The sequence below is a fragment of the Furipterus horrens genome, unplaced genomic scaffold (assembly GCF_987537825.1).
Source record: "Furipterus horrens unplaced genomic scaffold, mFurHor1.1.pri manual_scaffold_11, whole genome shotgun sequence".
Lineage (NCBI taxonomy): Eukaryota > Metazoa > Chordata > Mammalia > Chiroptera > Furipteridae > Furipterus > Furipterus horrens.
In genome coordinates, this window is record NW_028327181.1 from 84,809,043 (window position 1) to 84,827,799 (window position 18,757).

Genomic DNA, 18,757 nt, shown 5'->3' on the forward strand with positions numbered 1-18,757 from the left:
CTCTGGTCACTGTCATTCTATTTTTAAATTTTTAAAATTGCATTTCACAACACAAAGAAAGTTACTGGCATTCCAGGAAGCATCACACGTAGTGACAGAAACAAAGTTCTTTGGGCCTCAACTTTACATTCTCTAAAATACCCTCGATTAATTAGAAGATTTCTTTTTTGAAAACACTGGGTTGGTTTCGTATTTAAAGATGCATATGACATAACCACGGAGGGTCCGCTGACGACAGGAAACAGCCTTGGAAGGCAAGCAGAGTGGTCCAGGGAAGAATAAAAACACCAGCCTCAAAACAGTCCTTATAAACCTCAGCTTTGACCCAGACTTGACATCACATACGGGTGGTTCTGATGCTCTTCATGTGGTCTTAAAGCACAAAGAGAGCACAGTAGGAGAGGCAAGGGACTGGCGGTATCAAGGCAATGAAGGCAATTCAGCGTTGTCTCTCAACCCAGTTCCACAAAATCACATGGCAAAAGGCCTCCTGTCATATGACAACAATGAGGGGAACAGAGTCAAACTGCAGTAAGACAATCAAGGGCATTCACCGACCTCCCCCGGCCTCAGTCACTGGGTTGGTTACCTTCAGTAAGAAAAATCATGGAGGGAAAAAATTGTTTTTTAAAGGAGAGTTTCAGTGATGATAAAAGGTTATACACTATCGAAGCAAAAGTAAAGATTTTTGACTTAATACAAAAATGCAAGTGCAAGATGGACAAACAGATACAATTAAGAATTGAGCAGAAAGGCTGAAGTACAAAGCTTCCCTAGTACTTTCTAATTTTCTTAAATAATCACAAAATACTATTAGGTAGTCAGAAGAGCCTGAAACATATAATACAGCAGAAATTATTATTTTCCATTATTTAAAGGACAGTGGCTAAGAGCTACCCTTCTAATAATGGCAAAGAGGTGTAGATACACATATAAGAGACACTGCCATAAAGCAGACTTTTCTTTTAACAAAAATCCATATTTATATAATTATATTTCCTATGGTGGAGAGCAACTATAATTAATGAATTTCCCTCCTTCTCCTAATGCAGCCATTTGTCAATTCAAATGCAGAATGTCCAATCAATTTTGATGTATTTAGTAAGCAATTTGTCAAATGGTGCTATAATCCAGTTAATATATTAATTCTTGTCATGCAGAGAGTTCGACAACTATATGGTTTTCTGTTAACTGCTTTGGAGAGAAAAGTCTGTGCTGGGACTCAGTGGCCACCCTTTAGATAACATCTCTGTGTCCCAGCACCTGAGAGATGCCACAGAACCATCCTTCCTTGCAAAAGCATTTTCTGCATTAAGACACATGGGTTCTACGGGACAGTGTGGCTGCTAATCCATTATAACAAACTGGGTTTTTCTGAATCCTCGTGTGCCTCACATATTTATAATAAAATGAGCAAGCCAATGCATGTGACACTAAATGCAAAGTATGTAAGCTTCTAAGACAGAAATTGGACTTTACTAATTAAGTATATGCGTGTTAGACTTAAATAGTACTTTCATAAACACTTTCTCCTGTTCTCCAAGTTTCTCATCTGAGGTGCTAAACAAGTACCTCTCAATCTTGTACTTTTCCTCTCCCAGCATCCTTCAGGAAAATAATTGACCCCTGTCATTTACTTCACACAGGTACTGTACTTAGGCCACATGGTGAGTAACTGGTCATCAAGACAGTTGGAAGGTTGACCTTCCGTTTACACAGGGTGAAGCTCTGGACATGTTTTTTTTCTTTGTAAATACATTTCATCCACTAATCACTACACTATCACCATCTTTTCTCAAGTCTATCTACACATTCGGAGCTGCAGATAGAACCATGAGATGTGCCAAGATTTTTGGGAGGTGGTCCAAATTTATATCACAGAAGAAATCTGGACTATACTAACCAAAAGGGCCAAATCATCTCCCACACTTTTCGATGGGAGATTTAATCACCATCAGTTGGGGCGAAGGACTAGAGACAGGTTTTTAACATGTCCAAGTAACCTCCAGGGCCACCGTAGACACACTTGGTGATCAGTTTCCAAAGGCGGTGGCTCTCTCCCTTCACTATATCCAATTCTTTCTATATTTCTCTATCAGGAACTGCAAAAGCAGAGATAAAAGCAAACCCTTTCTAGGAAAAAGAAAACTGCAAAAAATAGCAGAAAAGAAATTTGAATAAGAAGAAAAAGAAAGGAAGAGAAAAGGGAAAACTACATTCATCTTGCAGATATTAGGCTCCTTAGCCCCTTGAGGAACCAGGCAAGAGCAAAGAAAAAAAAATTGCCAGAGTGATCTGGCACAAGGCTGGGCATTTAAAAACCTGCACTGTGGATAGTCCGCCAGACGATCAGCCGTCCTATTGTTTCGTGAGTCTGCTGAGACGGTGCCCTATGTGTCAGAAATGCACACTGAATATTTTTCAGTGACCTAGGGGGCAGAGGTCACTTATTATAAATGGATAATGAGACCTAATGCAGTGCTCTGAGTATGGACAAAGAAAGGGTCTGTCCATAGCCCCTGGTGTATTGGTCATTTGGGCTTTTATTTCCTCTGCACACGTAATGGAGTCCAACAACTGACAGAAATTCTATAGAGAAGGCTGAAACTGAGAGAAACAACTGTATTCTAACTCCCACAGACAGGTACACACAGTGACCCTGAAATGGCGCCAGGACTCCCGTTCCCACTAAAAAGAGCAGACAGCTGGGGCATCCCCCTTAAATTCCCCCTTAGTCATTTCCCAACAATTAACCTCACTGATGGAATGGACGACACATCTAACCACAAGCTCCTGCCAATATCAACCCATTACAGTATCGCAGGTAAGAGATGCAGACCATTCTGTTTCAGCTCCTTAGTTTTGGAGAAAGGGCAAAGATATCCCTGCACCCTCCATCCCATTACTTCACTACCCAATTGACAAAATGCACATTCAGGGATATCAGTGTGTTTATATAGGAACCTTAAACTGGGGTGGGATGGGGTGGATGAAATCAGAAACAGAGGTACTGGTGGTTAAGGGGCTATAGGACCAATAGGTTATTTTTCTTTAATCTATCAGAATCAATGTCCTATCTCAGTCAAATCTGCCAATCCAATGGCAATATATATTAATAGTATCAATGAAAAAGAATGTATACACTCAGCTGTACTCATAAAATAAAAGTAAGCCATAAAATAACCTAAAGAAGCATTATGGAACTATTATGACTAGAATTTTGTAAAATAAAGTAAGAAAAACATTTAAAAGTACAAAACAGGCCATTATATTTGTTTCATTTTAATTTTAAGAACAATTAGGACCGGAAGGTGATTTGACATATAAGTTATTATTTCCCAAACAAAATACTAGTAAATAATACTTTAGTAAGTACTAAAACAAATGACAGAAAGGCAAAGATTTTCTTGAGAATGGAGTTATAGGTCTATTGTAATAGAAAGGACTTTTGATGTTGAAACATCTCAACAATAAATCAGCAATAACAACAAAACCCAATACACTATTCCATGAGTGTGAAGATCTATGTAAAGATATGGGTATTAATAAGGAGCACACATCCCATAAACACAAAGGGAAAGAAGAAAGGAAAGAGGGTAATCTCATCTAAACTTTCCAGTCCATCATTTAGAAAACTTGCAGGTTGCTAATAGTACTTTTTTTTAACTAACTATATGACATCTTTTCATTGAAGAAGAAAAGGTATCTGATTTTATAATGTTCCCTAAGTTATTCAACATATATATGGCCTAAATCCAGGATCAATATGTCTCAAGATTTTAGTTTCTTGAAGACTAAAATTTCATTTCACTAAAATAATTTCTCCATGTGTCAGTTGGCAAAATTAAATACAAATAAGAAAAAAAAACTGTCAAAAATAGTTCAATCTGAAGTGGTTTCCAAACTACCTCGGATATTTAGACCTGGAGAGAGCAGTCTGACACACCCAGTGGCCAACAATGGACTATAAATACTCTTTAAATAAGTCCTACATTACAAGTTTCCTCTGTAAGAGAAAAACATTTCATTCTTCCCCTTCCACCCTTGCCCACTCCTGGGCAAATATTTATTATGGACAATGCAAGGAAATATTGTTGAGTACCTCCATCACACTTGGTACATACCACAACAGCGATGCAATCCAGGATGTTAGGTTAAATCTAACGTGACATGACGTTCAAAAGAGAGCAGCTCAGAAAATTGCTGCATATTTAATTGCTTTTCTGGGGCACTGGCAATGACCTTGGTAAAAAGACCAACTTTTTTTCCTTTTTGTATTAATGTGTTTAAAATGTATCATCATTGTGTTGTAAAGCCAATAAAACAAAGGGAATAGTAAATATTCTAAAATGACTCCACTCTAAATCCAAAAGGTTGACTTTATATTACAAGGGAAAATATCTGCTATTTCCATTCCCATGGATTTAGCTTGTAGGCTACAAAATTTACTTGGAAACCAGTATGTATCTCTAGAATCGAAACTTTAACTATGCTGCTGACTTATGACTTCCATACCTCTGTACCAACGTTAGGTACATTCTACTTCATTATACATAAAGGCTAAAACAAAAGTGGTAGTGGAGTCCAAGAGATGAGTAAAGCAGGAACATTGTTTAAAAGAAGATACATCAACAGATATCCTAGCTATTAAAAAAACAACACCAGAAGTTCTTGTTAGTATATGAAAACTAAGATTTTTAAATAACATATATAATAAAATTGGGGATAGCTGAACTAATAGTGAAATGACATGAAATCTTATACATGCAACCTCCTCCATGTCTCTGAAATTCAGCCATTTCTCTCCACTCCACTGAATTATTTCTACTAATAAATAACTTCTTCAATCTCGGAATTTCTATACCAATTAGTTAATGATATTAACTTACCACAAAGCATTATATATACTTATATACATGTTAGGGTAATAAGTCAACAGTAAAGTCAGCACAACTGGTATAATGTAAGATCAAGATAATATACAGAGCCCCCAGCTGCTGTGGCTCAGTGGATTGAGCATCGGCCTGCGAGCCAAGTGTCACTGGTTCGAGTCCCAGTCAGGGCACATGACTAGGTTGCATGTCAGGTTCCCAGTTGAAGGAGCGAGTGAGAGGCAGTCACACAGTGATGTTTCTCTCCCTCTCTTTCTCCTTTCCCCTATCTCTACAAATAAATAAATAAACAAACAAATTAATTAATTAATTAAAAAAATAAAATAAAAGTATGAATAAAAATGTGAAAAAAAACGATAAGATACAGAGTTTAAGCATCTGAAGTTAAAAAAATAATTATGGTCACATACTTCCGCTACTGGCCACATAAGAAAGAGAGATTTATATAATCTCCTCAAATAACTAAATTAACCCTAAGCAAAAGGTTGTTATGAACCCCCTGAATAACACTTAAAAAATAAGCACAGAAAGAATCAAGTTTATTCCAATTAACTTGCATGCAACCTAGGAATACAAAATAATCCACCACTCAACAACATGATATTGAAAATGCCCAGCAGGAAAAAAACCTATACCAAGGAGAAAAATGAATCAATAGAAAAAAGCCCCATGAAATAACACGGTAAAAAGAAGCAACGCACAGGGGTTCTAATATCTAACATAAAATAGATGTTCCATATGTTCGAACACTGACTTAATGAGGAAAGACAGAAAAAAAAAAAAAAAAGACTCGATATATTTAAATATGTACAAATATAAACTATATAAAACATACAGAGAGGGGGAAATAATTTTTAAACTTGAACAAATAATCAGTGAGCTTAGAAAATATCATGTGGTCAACATACATCTAACTGGTTCACAAAAGGAGAGAAAGGGACTGACAAAAAATATTTGAAGATATAATTGCATAAAAGTTTTCAAATTTAATGAAAACTATAAATCCACAGATCCAGGAATCTCACAAGCCCCAAGCAGAAGAAATCCACAACACAGTATGGTTTAATTGATTTTCTATTTTTCCATATTATTTCTATTTTTTCTATTGATTTCCACTTTGACCTTTAGTATTTCCTTTCTTGTACTTAAAAAAAATATATTTTTTCTCCTCACCCTAGGAAATTTTTTCAATACTTTCAGAGAGGGAGGAAGGGGGGAGAGAGACAGAAAGATGGGCGGCGGGGCGGGGGGGAGGGGAGGTAGAGAGAGAGAGAGAGAGAGAGAGAGAGAGAGACATCTATGGGAAAGAGAAACAGATTGGTTGCCTTCTCAAAGGTACCATGACCGGGAACTGAACCTGCAGCCCGGCATGTGGCCTGACCAGGAATCAAATCCCTAATCTTTTGGTCTACGAAATAAAGCTCCAACCAACTAAGCCACCGGGGCCAGGATTCCTTTCCTGTACTTTAGTATTCTTAACTTTTTTTAGTTTCTGAATGTGAAAGCTGAGGTAATTGATTTCAGAACTTTCTCTTTTATAAGACAGGCATTGAGTCTTACAAATTTCCTCTTGAGTACTGATTTAGGGCCACCCCACAAATTTTCTACCTGTCTTTAAACTTTTTATTTTGAAATGGTTATAGATTCTTAATAAGTTGCAAAACAGTATAGAGGTGTTGTATAACTTTTACCTAGTTTCAAAACCCAGAAATTGCCATTATATAATCCACAGACCTTACTCAGATTTCACCAGCTTTAAAAACACAATTTTATATACGTACACACATTTTGTGCGACAGAATGTGTGTGTTTGTGTAGTTCTATTCAATTTTATCACCTGTGAATTTGTGTAACCCCTACTACAATCAAGATACAAAACTGTTCGCTCACCTCAAAGATCTGCCTCACCCTTTATAGTCAGTCACATTCAACATCCTCTCTACTACTACATCTTTAAGACCTGATCTCTATAATTGTGATTTTGATAATGTTATACAAATACAATCTTTTAAGACTTTTGTATGCAAAATTTGAGTTGGCACTTTTTATGTGGCATAGTGTCCATGAAACTCCTCCAACTTTTTGCATGCATTTATACTTCAATCAACTTTTATTTTTGCTGAAGAATATCTTAAGATATGTGTTCTTCTTTATTTTCATTCAGATCAAAACAATTTCAAATTTCCTTTTTGATTTCTTCTGTGTACCATATATGATTTAGATGTATGTTGTTTAGTTTCTAAATATTTATAGATTTTCCAGAGATCTGTTCTTTATATCTTATTTAATTCTTTTCTGGTCAGAGAATATACTTCATATGACTTGAAAGCTTTTAAATTGAACGAGGCTTGTTCTATGGCCCAGAAGATGGTCTAAATTGGTCACTGTTCCCTGTGCACTTGAATGTCTTTTGTACTCTTGTTGGGTGGGTTGTCCTACTTAGTCTGATATTAATGTAGCAACTCAGGGTGTAAAGAGTATTTATCCTAAATACTCTTATATTTATTAAATATAATACTAACACATGAGCTTATATTTTTACCCAATCTGAGAATGTTTAGATCATTTACGAGTATTGATATGTTTAGGGTCACATCATCTTGCTTATCTGTTTCCATTTTATTTCCTTTCTTGCTGTAGATTGCTTTTGACAGCTTTAACATTATAGTTTATCTTTAAGTGATGTTGTAACACTCACATATACTATAAGAACCTTACAATAATAATATCCCATTTCCCACACTCCTGGCCTTTATGCTATTATTGTTACTGTGTTATGTGTGTATTACACATCCACACACCCACATACATTTTACACACAATACATTGGTATATATAAAAATATGTATGTCTATACAAATTTACATATTTATATTTTTAAACACCACAATGCATTGATATTATTCTTGTGTTTACAGTAAATTATATCATAAAAGACTTGACTAACTACTTAAAAAACACACATACTTATGTTCCAAAATTTTCAGTGTTAGTCATTGCTTTCCATCTGGTGTCTTTTTTCTTCTGAGTAAAGAACTTCCTTTAAGATTTCTTGTACAGCATGTCTGCTGATGATAAATTCTTTAATCTTTTGTATATCTGAAAAAAATATTTTATTTTGACCTCATTTTGAAAGATATTTTTGAGAATATAAAATTCTAGGTCAGCAGATGTTTCCTTTCAGTACTTAAAAGAGATATGCCATTCTCATCATTGTTCCTCAGCACATAACATCTTTTTTTTAGCTCTGGCTGCTTTTAAGATTTTTCTCTTTCCAAATGATTTTGGGCAGTTTGATAATGATGTACATGGTATGGTTTTCTTCATGTTTCTTGTGTTTTGAGATTTACTGTTCTTCTTGGATCTGGGGGTTTAAATCAAGATTTGAAATTTTTGTGGCTGTTTCTTCTGTCCCACCAATCATCCTGATTCAGGAAGTCAGATTTCAAGTATATGTCATCCTACAGCTCAGTAACAGTGTTTTTAATTTTTTCTCTCTCTGTATTTCATTTGGGATAATTTCTCTTGGTGTATCTTCAGTTTCACTAATATTTTCTTCAGCAATTTCTAATTTATTCTCACTCTTATCCAATACAGCTTTCACACCTATGTTTTCATATCTATAATTTGGAGTCTTCTTAATATTTCCCACATCTCCAACGTCTTACACCTATGGAGTACTGTTATAATGACTTTCAGTGTCACTCTTCCTGACCCTGTGTGAGCTCTGGGCACTGTGCCCTCTAAGATTCTCTGATGGTTGCTGTTTCCCGGGCTTTGGGTAGTTTCCCACACCCACCAGTACCATGTTGACTACTAGAAGAAGACCCTCTGCAGATACTCTGAGTTTCAGTGTATGATGATCTATTCTAATAACCTGTCCAGCTAATTCCAGGTCAGGAGTTAACAAATCATAAATATTTAGGGCTTTGGGGGTCATAAATGAAATGGAGTAACCGTGTTTTAGTAAAACCTTTTACAATAATAGTTTATGGTAGTTTGCTGAGAGCTGCTCTTCCTCGGTCTTGCTGGACTCAGCGTTGTCTACTCTGGATTCCACTTGGACTCCCCATCACTGCAACACAGTCGAGAAAATCCTTTAAGGAAGTAAATTGAGGCAATTGTAGAGCTCACCGCTTTAGCTTCCCATCCCTGAAGGTTCACTGTTCCTTACTCCCTGATGTCTAGTGACTTGAAAACAGTTACTTTATCCTGTGCCCTGTTTTTTGTTGTTGCTTCAGGCAGGATGGCAAATCAGATCCCTGTTACTCTACCTTTGTGTGAAGCTACTATTGAAATGAATCCTCAAGAAATACTCAATGAAATCAAAGCACATTCTTTTCATACACAAATCCAATTGAAACACATTTGTTTGAAGGATATCTGTTTTAAACCATTTTCAATGTTCTTCATTCCTTTCCATCTGGTGTCAAAGGCTCTCCCCACCTTTCCTATAATGCTTTTAAAGGTACAGGAAAATAATTATATTCCCAGTAAAACACAGGAAGGTTCTATAGATCCCTGTCACCTTTCTATTGTGTATCAGAGCTATATTTCTGTTGAAAGGTCTTTTGTTACTATTTAACAAAGAAAAGTCAGTAAGCTTAGGAAGGAACTTCTCATATACCCAAGTCTGACCTCCCTGCAACAAAGCTAGCTAATGTCAGCAACTTAAAAATACTGCGCTGTCCAATCACCTGAAAGAAAAGGAGGAAACATTATTTTTTCCCATGAATACAAACTCCCCAAGTCAGTTCATTAAGTCTTGTTTTTAATTTACAATTTGGGAGGCTCTGAAACAGACTACTTTAGAATCATAGTTAAAATGTTTGTTTTAGAAAAGATAATTATAGTAATTTTTTTGAAGAAACACTAATTTCTGCTATAATCTTTTTATAAACCATTCTCAAGATTACTTATGACCAAGGCAAAACATTTTTTACAATAAATTCTCAATTTTTACCTTTACTGAACTATATAGCAAGATTAGATTATCATCTTATGTTCACTTTGCAATATAAATTAATCGAGCTACTCAAACCATATGAATTTGCTGGTATTTGACTGGCAATTCCTATGGTTCAACCTAATACATAATAAAGAGTCCTCCCTGCCTCCCAGGAATCTCTGTAAGAAGCATTCTAGTATGATTCCATGATACACCAAAATTCTTTAATTTTATACTATTCCATTCCATTCTTATAGGTAGGAAATGTGACTACAGTTACAAATACAAGATTTGGCCTTTTGACTTACTTCACTTTAAAGTTAGGTAAGAAGTTTTGAGTGTTTGAGGCAGGTTTCCCTTTCCCTACCCCACTGGTCACCCTTCCGCCACAAAAGCAGAACTTCTGTTTATCAACTAGCAGTGTATCTGTTAGGATTTACTGGGCTGGAACGGGAGTGAGGATTCCTTGCTAAACATCCTGCTGTCCTACTCTCCTTTCCCTGAGACAAAGTCTCATTCCCATTTCGATTTGTCTACTATTCTTTGTCTACTATTATTATAATTTCCAGAGTTTGCACAAGTCTGCTTCAGTTGGTCCACAGATTCAAATACAACCAAAGAACATGCTTGCCACATTTGAGAAGTTTGTGTTGAGTTTTACTCCAAATGGTTACACTTGAAAATACTTTTAGTAATGTATTTATCAATAGTCTTCAAGTTAGGAAGAGGTGATTTTTAATATGGTTAATTAAGTAAAACAAAAAATTTCCCAGTGTTACATATGGTATACTTGGGTTTCAAGAGGTCAGAGTGCTTCAAATGGCTTCAGTAAGGAGCAATGGAATAAAAGCAATAAAGTAATGTCTCCTTTTTTAAAATTGTTTTTATTGATTTGAGAGAGGAAGGGAGAGAGACAGACAGACCAATTTGTTGTTCCACTTATTTAAGCATTCATTAGTTGATTCTTGAATGTACCCTGACCAGGGATCGAACTCACAACCTAGGAGTACTGGGATGATGCTCTAACCAACTGAGCTACCAGCCAGGGCAAGAAAGTCTTAATGAGGTTCTAACTTACATGAAGGACTCAACAGATGGGCAGGTAAAGGTGTTCTCTCTAAACTGGCTCCAGCATGGCTTTTACCAATTGTAATTCAGACTTTTACTCCTCTGAGGCAGATGTCCATGTTTTGCATACTTAACTCCTTCAATCATGTAACATACTGGTACATTCAGTACTCTCAATCAAATAACCTTTCTTTATGGAAGACACAGAGGAATTCTGTATCTACAATCTCAATTTAAAGAAGCAGTATAATAATTATTACAAAATTACCTGTCTCATAGGTATTTTTTGACCTATTAGATTATATCTATAGTAACATTTCCCAAGATAAGAAAAAGCATATTAATTACTGTCCATCATTTGGATAATAGATACTACATGGTCAAAATCAGGTAGCCGGAACAGTTATTTCATTATTAAGGCCCTGAAATCTATTATTTGAAAATATGCACTTAAGTAACAATGGTACAGAATTATGCTTAAATCTATATACTGATTTATAGTTTTTAAAGGGCTTTAGCACCACCTTATTGACCGTAACACCTTTATAACCACAGATATTATTGGTATTTTATATTTATCAAATAATTGAGAAATAGTTTGGAACTGAAGCCCAGGCCTTTTCGTCCTCATTCCATTGCTAGTCCATCTGGTATTCCAAAGGTCCGACAGAAGACGCATTATATTACATATTTTAATTAGAAACCATAGAATCATCAGTGACTATGCTCTTTCAAGTTATCTCTAATTCCTTTCTATTCCAACCCCACATCATCTCACAGGTTTGTCCTGTCTTCGCTGTAATACAGCCTTAATTAAGCCCTCACGTCCTGCTCCAGATCACCCAGCCTCCACGTCCCTCCCTGCCCCTCCTCTGACAGTCCTGTGACCAGACTGCCAGAGCGATGGCTCTAAAATGCAATTCTGATGGTGTCACTCCGATGCCTGAGAACATCTGACACCTTGCTACTGCCTACAGTGGTAGTTCTGGAACCATGCACCTGGAGATTTGTGAAGTTCTAAGAATTGGACAAAGGTGTTTAGAACTGCTAAAATCAAGTAATACCCAGCAAGTTAATTTGCTGGGACAAAAATATTAAAGGATAAAGATAGTTGCATTTGTTTTTTTTGCCCATATCATTTTCTCACATATTTGAGACTTGCTATTTGTCTACGGAACAGACCTATCAATATAACAAAATAAATAAACCAACATTAAATCTGAAAGGGTCAACTACAGTTAACAATTATTTTCGCCCATGATGAGAGGGTAAAGGAAAACGTGCTCATTGGTTTAATTAAATATTATATAGATGTCATGATTTTTCTAATTCTTATGACAGAGTTTAATATATGCGTAGATAACCTAGAACCTAACAACGTTTATGTGCTCTGCTTTTGAATCAGAAAACCATTTACATACTACCCCTCTCTGTAAAGTCTTTGTCAACTTAAATCACTGCTCTCGTAGTTCAACGTATAACAGCTCTTCACTGGTGCACCCGTCTCATTTTAATTTACTTCTTCATTAAATGCCTATCTCCCTAAACAGTGAATTCACAAAAAACAGAAGCAACATACTATTTACATTTAAATCCCAAGTGCCTGACACACAGAAGTCACTCAATAAATATATATTGGAAAAATCAGTGAGTTCAATTACATAAGAGAGCAGTACTGCCAACTATTTGTTACAATTATAAAATCTCATAAGTGTACAGCAAAGTCAATAAATTTTCTGTTTTCATTATAATATATAACACATTATAAACATAAAACAAAAGTTTTAGAAATATTTTATTTCATGTTATATAAATATAGCCAAGTGAAAAAATAAAAACATGTCAATGTTAATTTTTAGGAAGTTTTTTTAAAAAACATGCACTGCTCAGTGCCATGAAGTTTAATTAAAAATCCAGTCAATTCTACAAAACTGAATTATAATAGTAAAGAATTTTTAATTCTCTTACCACAAACTGGGTAATAAATATTAAGTTGTCTTTTCATGCCTCCCCTACAAACAAGGTTCTTTCTAGCTCAATGTATATTTTCTCCTTAAGAAAAAAAGAATCTGGATCAATCTCTATAAATGTAAGGGTTTAGATATGAAACTAAACAAAAAGCCAATGGAGTTGCCATCATGATTTCATTATCGCAAATAAAATACTTAAAATACTACAAAAAGAAAAATCTGCTGATACAGTTTTCACGGTGAAAAGTGCTTTATTTTTTTCGTATCAGAAATAGATACCAAGTTTTATGAAAGTTTATTATATCCTAGTATCCTCTTTTTTTCTTTTCTTTTTTTTTTTTTTTATAACTTTTGAGCCTACCAGATATTGTTTTGGGACCTAATGGCAGGGGCATCTCTCACGGCCAGATAACGCGAACAGCCAGAGGCACACTCAATGTGTGCTAAGTCCATGGTTTACAGTTGTAGTAAATAACTTATGTGCCTCCATCGGACTGTTAATGGCCTTCGGACCATGGACCAGCGGTAATACGGACGGCTACATTAGAAGTCAGCATTTTAAGAGGAAACCTCAAAATGCTGCACGGAGGAACAAAACAAGAGCTACTTACGGCCAGCGAGCAGGAACTGGTAATACTGTACGGCATCAGCAGCGAGTAGCAGAGGGTGGTTTGCATTAAATGGTGGCTGCAACTCATTCCACTGAGGCGTTCTGAGGGAACAGCAAAAGAATATTAATATTTAAGCTTCATAGATGGTATGTATATCACTATCACTGTCACCACGTACAGATATTGATATAAACTCACACTATCTTTGTAATCATTAAAATGAACTTGTTGGAGTGCTGAAACCTGAAACACAGGCCATGTGCTTAGAAAGAATAAAAAGGTGGCACTGAGTCATACAAATTACACAGAGACAATATTAGTTTAGAGCAGAGGACCCTCCATTAGGACAGACAAGGCATTCAAAATATTGGACAGAGAGGAAGTATGGAATTCAAATGTCACAACTAAGTTGCTCTAATTTTACCTAATTTCTGAACATTGTTAGAGCTCTCTAGTCTCAGAATATGTGTGTATATTCAAATAGAATAAAGCAAGTAAAAATGGCTAGAAAAAAACCACACTTATGTTAATGGTTGACTGATTATAAACCTAACCAGCATCTGAATTCCAAAATAAGCCACTTATTTCAACAATGATGGTGCAGTAATTTTAATTAGATCTGCCCCCTCATGAATGGCTTGATAAATAAGATATTGACCAGATCAATCTAGTGCAGTAAAGCAGTAATAAAGAATGCTGGAGCCTTCAAAAATCAATATAAGAATATTTTAAAATGTCAAACGGAAAGGGATCACTTTTGTATCCATTTTTGTCTGTTTCCTGCCATACATATGTCAGGGTCAATTTTTTGTGTCTCTCTTATACTACTGTACACTGTCCTGAATAGGCTGCACTTTAGATTTCAATTCCTAACCCTTATTAGCTTATAAGGATTCTACTGACCATGTACTTTAAAAAGGACTCTAATAAACATTTCTGCAGTCTTAAACCTTATATCTTAGGGAATCACTTCAAAGGAATCCTTGCAATCTATTTATATTAGTTTCTATTCACTTTATGGCTGCCTGTATGTACTCTCTATTTTCAGTGAGCATGAGGCTGGAAATAAGAGGAAGCACTAAAGCTCTATATGTGGAAAATTTTTTAAAAAAAATAAAACAAACCGAAGTCCTAGAAAAGGTAACACGAAGATTTAAGGATGAAGGAATTCAAAGGAGGTATTTTCCAAGGCAGATACAAAAGACAACTGAAAACATAGGGCCATACAAAAATTGTACACAAATGTTCTTAACAGCATAATTCATGGCAGGTAAAAAGTGAGCATGCCCATCAACAGATAAATGGATAAATAAAATGTGGTGGTATATCCATTCAATGGAATATTATTCAGCCATAAAAAGGAACAAAGTTCTAATACATGCTACAACATGGATGGACCTTGCAAACATCATTCTAAGTGAAGGAAGTTGGATGCAAAAGGTTACATTTTATATGATTCCATTTATATGAAATGTACTGAGTAGGTAAATCTAGAAACAAAAAGTAAAATGAGTGTCTGCCAATGGGTATGGGGTTTCTTTGGGGGGTGATGAAGACTGTTGATGAATCTACACCCCAGTGAAAATTCACTTTAAATGGATGAATTGTATCATGTGTAAATTATGTCTCAATTTTTAAAATGTTATCAATACATGCCACAACAGGGATGAATAAAAATAATCTTGCTGGGTGAAAGAAGCAAGACCAAAAAACAGTACAGATCCTATGATTTCATTAATATATAAACGTCTAGACTTCTATCATAAAGTAACCTATAGTAACAGAGCAGGTCAGTGGCTGCCTGGGCCTCCATTAGTGAGAGAGGGATAAAGAGGGGCAGGAGGGAGAGATTAAAAAGCGGCAGTAGACGCCATTTGTAGGTGATAGACATATTTTAAATGTTTACTATGGAATCGTTTCCACAGCTGTATACTGATGTCAAACCTTATCAAATTATATACTTTTAATATTTTATACCTCAATAAGGCTGTTAAGAGAAAAAGGAAAGTTGTATATTAACTGTAATTGAAAAAAAATCTTTTTCTCAAACAAAAAAAGAAACAAAGGAAGAAAAAGAAAAAGGAGGTACTACCTAACCAAAGTCCAGCTGGCTCGAGGTGATGTCACCATTTCCAGTGGGGTGTCATCGCTAATCTTGGGGGCAGTGCTGAGTGGTCGAGGCTCCATCATGTGCTCCACTAAGGTCCCATAGCAGCTAATAATGTAGAGAGATTCAACGACAACTTGTTTGGACTGATCTACGAACAGGAAAACAGAACGTGGATGTTTGGCAATGACACAAAAGGAGCGCAACATAATTTTTACAAGTCCCCGAGGCTGCTGAGGCAAAATAAGGCAGGAATTTTTTTACACTGTGTCTGCCCCTTGCCCAAAGGCTGCCTCTCATTTAAGTATATACTAATAACATAAAAATGTCTGCGCTGTCCAAATGCCTTTTCCTCTTTTTTTCTTTTAATTACATTTTATTTATCTTTTTTCATAAATTAACATTGACTCATCAGCTCTCCCCTGCCCCGCCCCCTCCCCCACAGTCAATCCCCACCCTGTTGTCCGTGTCCACGGGTCACTTACATTCTTTTACTCTTAAGCAATGTATTTCAAGAATGACATAAATATACTCAAATTTCCAATACAGTGGAACAATGTTTTCAGTCTTTTGTATTTGTCTGCAATATAATGTGTCCCACATTATGAAAAATGAATGATATCAGGTGGGACAGGGAAGGGACGGGCTGAAAAGGAGCGCTGCATGGACTAAGATTAAGTTACACCGGATGTACCCACTCAAGTGTACGAGGGGCTCTTTAGAGGTCTAAATCAGCCCACCTTCTAATCTACATTCTCTCAGCAAATGGTCTCTTTAAAATTTCTGGATTCAGACAAACAAACAAATGGAAAACACACACATCCTCCTCCCCCAAATCCTCTTCCTCTGACAATGGGATCGCTGGCCCGCATGGTAAATGAAGACCAGTCATACTTTGAGGTCGGGTGTTAAATATGGATCTAATCAAATGACTTTATAAGGAGTACACATGTCCTAAGTACCAAAACAGGTTTAGTCCTCTCTCTCGGGTTTTACAGTAAACCTAGGAGCATATAAAGTCCCTCATGAATGCTGGGTGGGTCACCTTATCGCTATGCGGGAGGAATTAATTACAGCTGATTTGAGAGAATGGCTAATGACCAGTCAGTGGGGCATAAAGGAGTAGCAAGTTAAAAGGGTAATTAGAACAGAAGGGAGAAGCATTTGAAATCGAGCTTCACTGAGGGTTTTAACTAGCAACAAAAAGTCACTTCGATAACATCAGAAAAGCTAAGGAGGGAACAAAAAAAATAAAGATGGGATAAGAAAAGGGAAGGCTTGCGTACTGTACTGTGTCCTCTCCCCCTTCGGTAAGGAACCTGCTGTGCCTGAGATCCTGTTTCCAGGGAAAGGGCTGCGTCTGACTGCAGGATTAAGCGTAAAGGAGAGCCATTCTGCCAAGAACAATGCAGCCGGGGGAACTCTTCAAAAAGGTGCCTCTCTAACAACTCAGTTTGTGACCTACTTTAACAGTACTAAAATGAGGGGGAAAGCTTATTCAAAATTAAGCACTTGGTCCATGAATGTAGGCATTCTCTTCTACACAGAATCAACAAGCAATCACACTCTAATCAGTAATTATAAACATTTTAGGTATTGATCCTGATGGTCAAAAAAAGGGATTTAAAAAAAAAACAAAAACTATTTCCACTCAAAGATGACCCATATTTCTGAGTGGTAGACTGTTTTTTATCATTTAATTTATAACATGGCAAAGTTGTTGATTTGTTTTTTTAGTAAATCAAGATTTAGCATTTGAAAACCCGGTTTCAAACTCTGGTACTATCACTTACTAAGATATTTAAACTCACCTATCTCAAGTTCTCATATCTAAAATAGATTTTAAAAAATTTTTAGTTAAAAATAGAGGTAACAAGATTTTCCTCTCCACACCTCAGAGAAAGTGTGAAATTAGCTTGTCAAAAATGTAAATGGTACATATAATGGTATGGAGTTGACAGCATTCAGAACACCTGTAAACTGTCACTAACAGAGCAAAATAAAAACACCCACTAGACAATTTACTTAATATTTATAGTGAGAGGACAGCCTTTCTTCTTGATTAGGCTTGAGTAGTTGAGGAAAGACTGAATGAAAAAAGTGGTTTCTAAAATATTCGGTTCAGGATTATTCAAGGAGGACAACTATGAATTGTTCTCAAGAAACAAATATTACTAATGCCCAATTTAATTCGGGGTTAAAATACGCACCTTTTTCTCTTTTCAGACCTGCATTATTTGCAATCCATGATCTGGACGTCCCAAACATTGCAGCCACGCAGAATTCTCCGCCCATCGATTTGCTGGGTGAAATTTGTGGAGGTGGTTTAACTTTGCTTAAAAAATAAAATAATTTAAAAATTACCATGATGAACTCACAGTCCTTGAGATGACATATTTTACTTAAAATTCCACCCCTAAGTAGTCAAACCCTCCAATGCAGACATGTAGTTTGCCTTAATAACTGGTGGTATGAGACTGTGTGCTGCAGTAATAGTAAAATTAGTCCGAAGTTCCAGAGCATTATCAGAATAGCAACTCATAAGACCAATAAAAATTAATGCCTTTTTGAAGTATGTGCTGGTGAAATCCAAGTCACTTTTTTTCAGATGCATAACAATTCCCTGGAGATCTCAAAGTGGAACCACAGAACCAGCATAAACATCTCACGATAATAAAATAGTTTACCATTTCGTTTTGATACATAAGATTTGGGACTGACAATTCATTTGAATGGAGAAGGCATGAATGAAAATAATGAGGTGATACAGAATGACACCCTGGAAATGCTCTCAGCCACAGTGCTATGTAGAGTTAGTCAACACGGGGAATGACTGACTGATGTAATGCAATTATAGCCCCTCATCTTCCGATTTGTTTTTGGTCGTAGATTTGTGAAAATCATGTGTCTATTTTTGTTCTGTTTCTCATGTTTGAGGACACATTAAGTAACTGCTGTTATTTCACATACCCACCATTAAAAGCACTTGTTTTCCCCAAATCAGCTTTCACACCATCAACTTCTAATACCAATCTTTCATCTTCAAATTCCCCAAAGCTCATTAGCAGTTTTGCCAACCACCTTAGATAAATGGTGGTATTGTTTTCTCTATTCATAGACCAGAAAATAGCCTCAGTGCACACTGGTCAAGATCACAGCCC

General features: G+C 36.1%; 1 protein-coding gene across 12 annotated transcripts in view; it reads right to left on the reverse strand.

The window, feature by feature from the left end:
• The window catches only part of BCAS3 (BCAS3 microtubule associated cell migration factor), a 489,419-nt gene that overhangs the window by 269,661 nt on the left and 201,001 nt on the right, over positions 1-18,757 (reverse strand). For all 12 annotated transcript variants that reach the window (XM_090257347.1, XM_090257345.1, XM_090257343.1 and 9 more), the window contains 3 exons: positions 17,807-17,931; positions 15,582-15,747; positions 13,490-13,590 (listed from right to left, as the gene is read on the reverse strand). In XM_090257347.1, the coding sequence (XP_090113473.1) occupies positions 13,490-13,590; positions 15,582-15,747; positions 17,807-17,931 (392 nt within the window). The remainder of the gene's footprint in view (positions 1-13,489; positions 13,591-15,581; positions 15,748-17,806; positions 17,932-18,757) is intronic.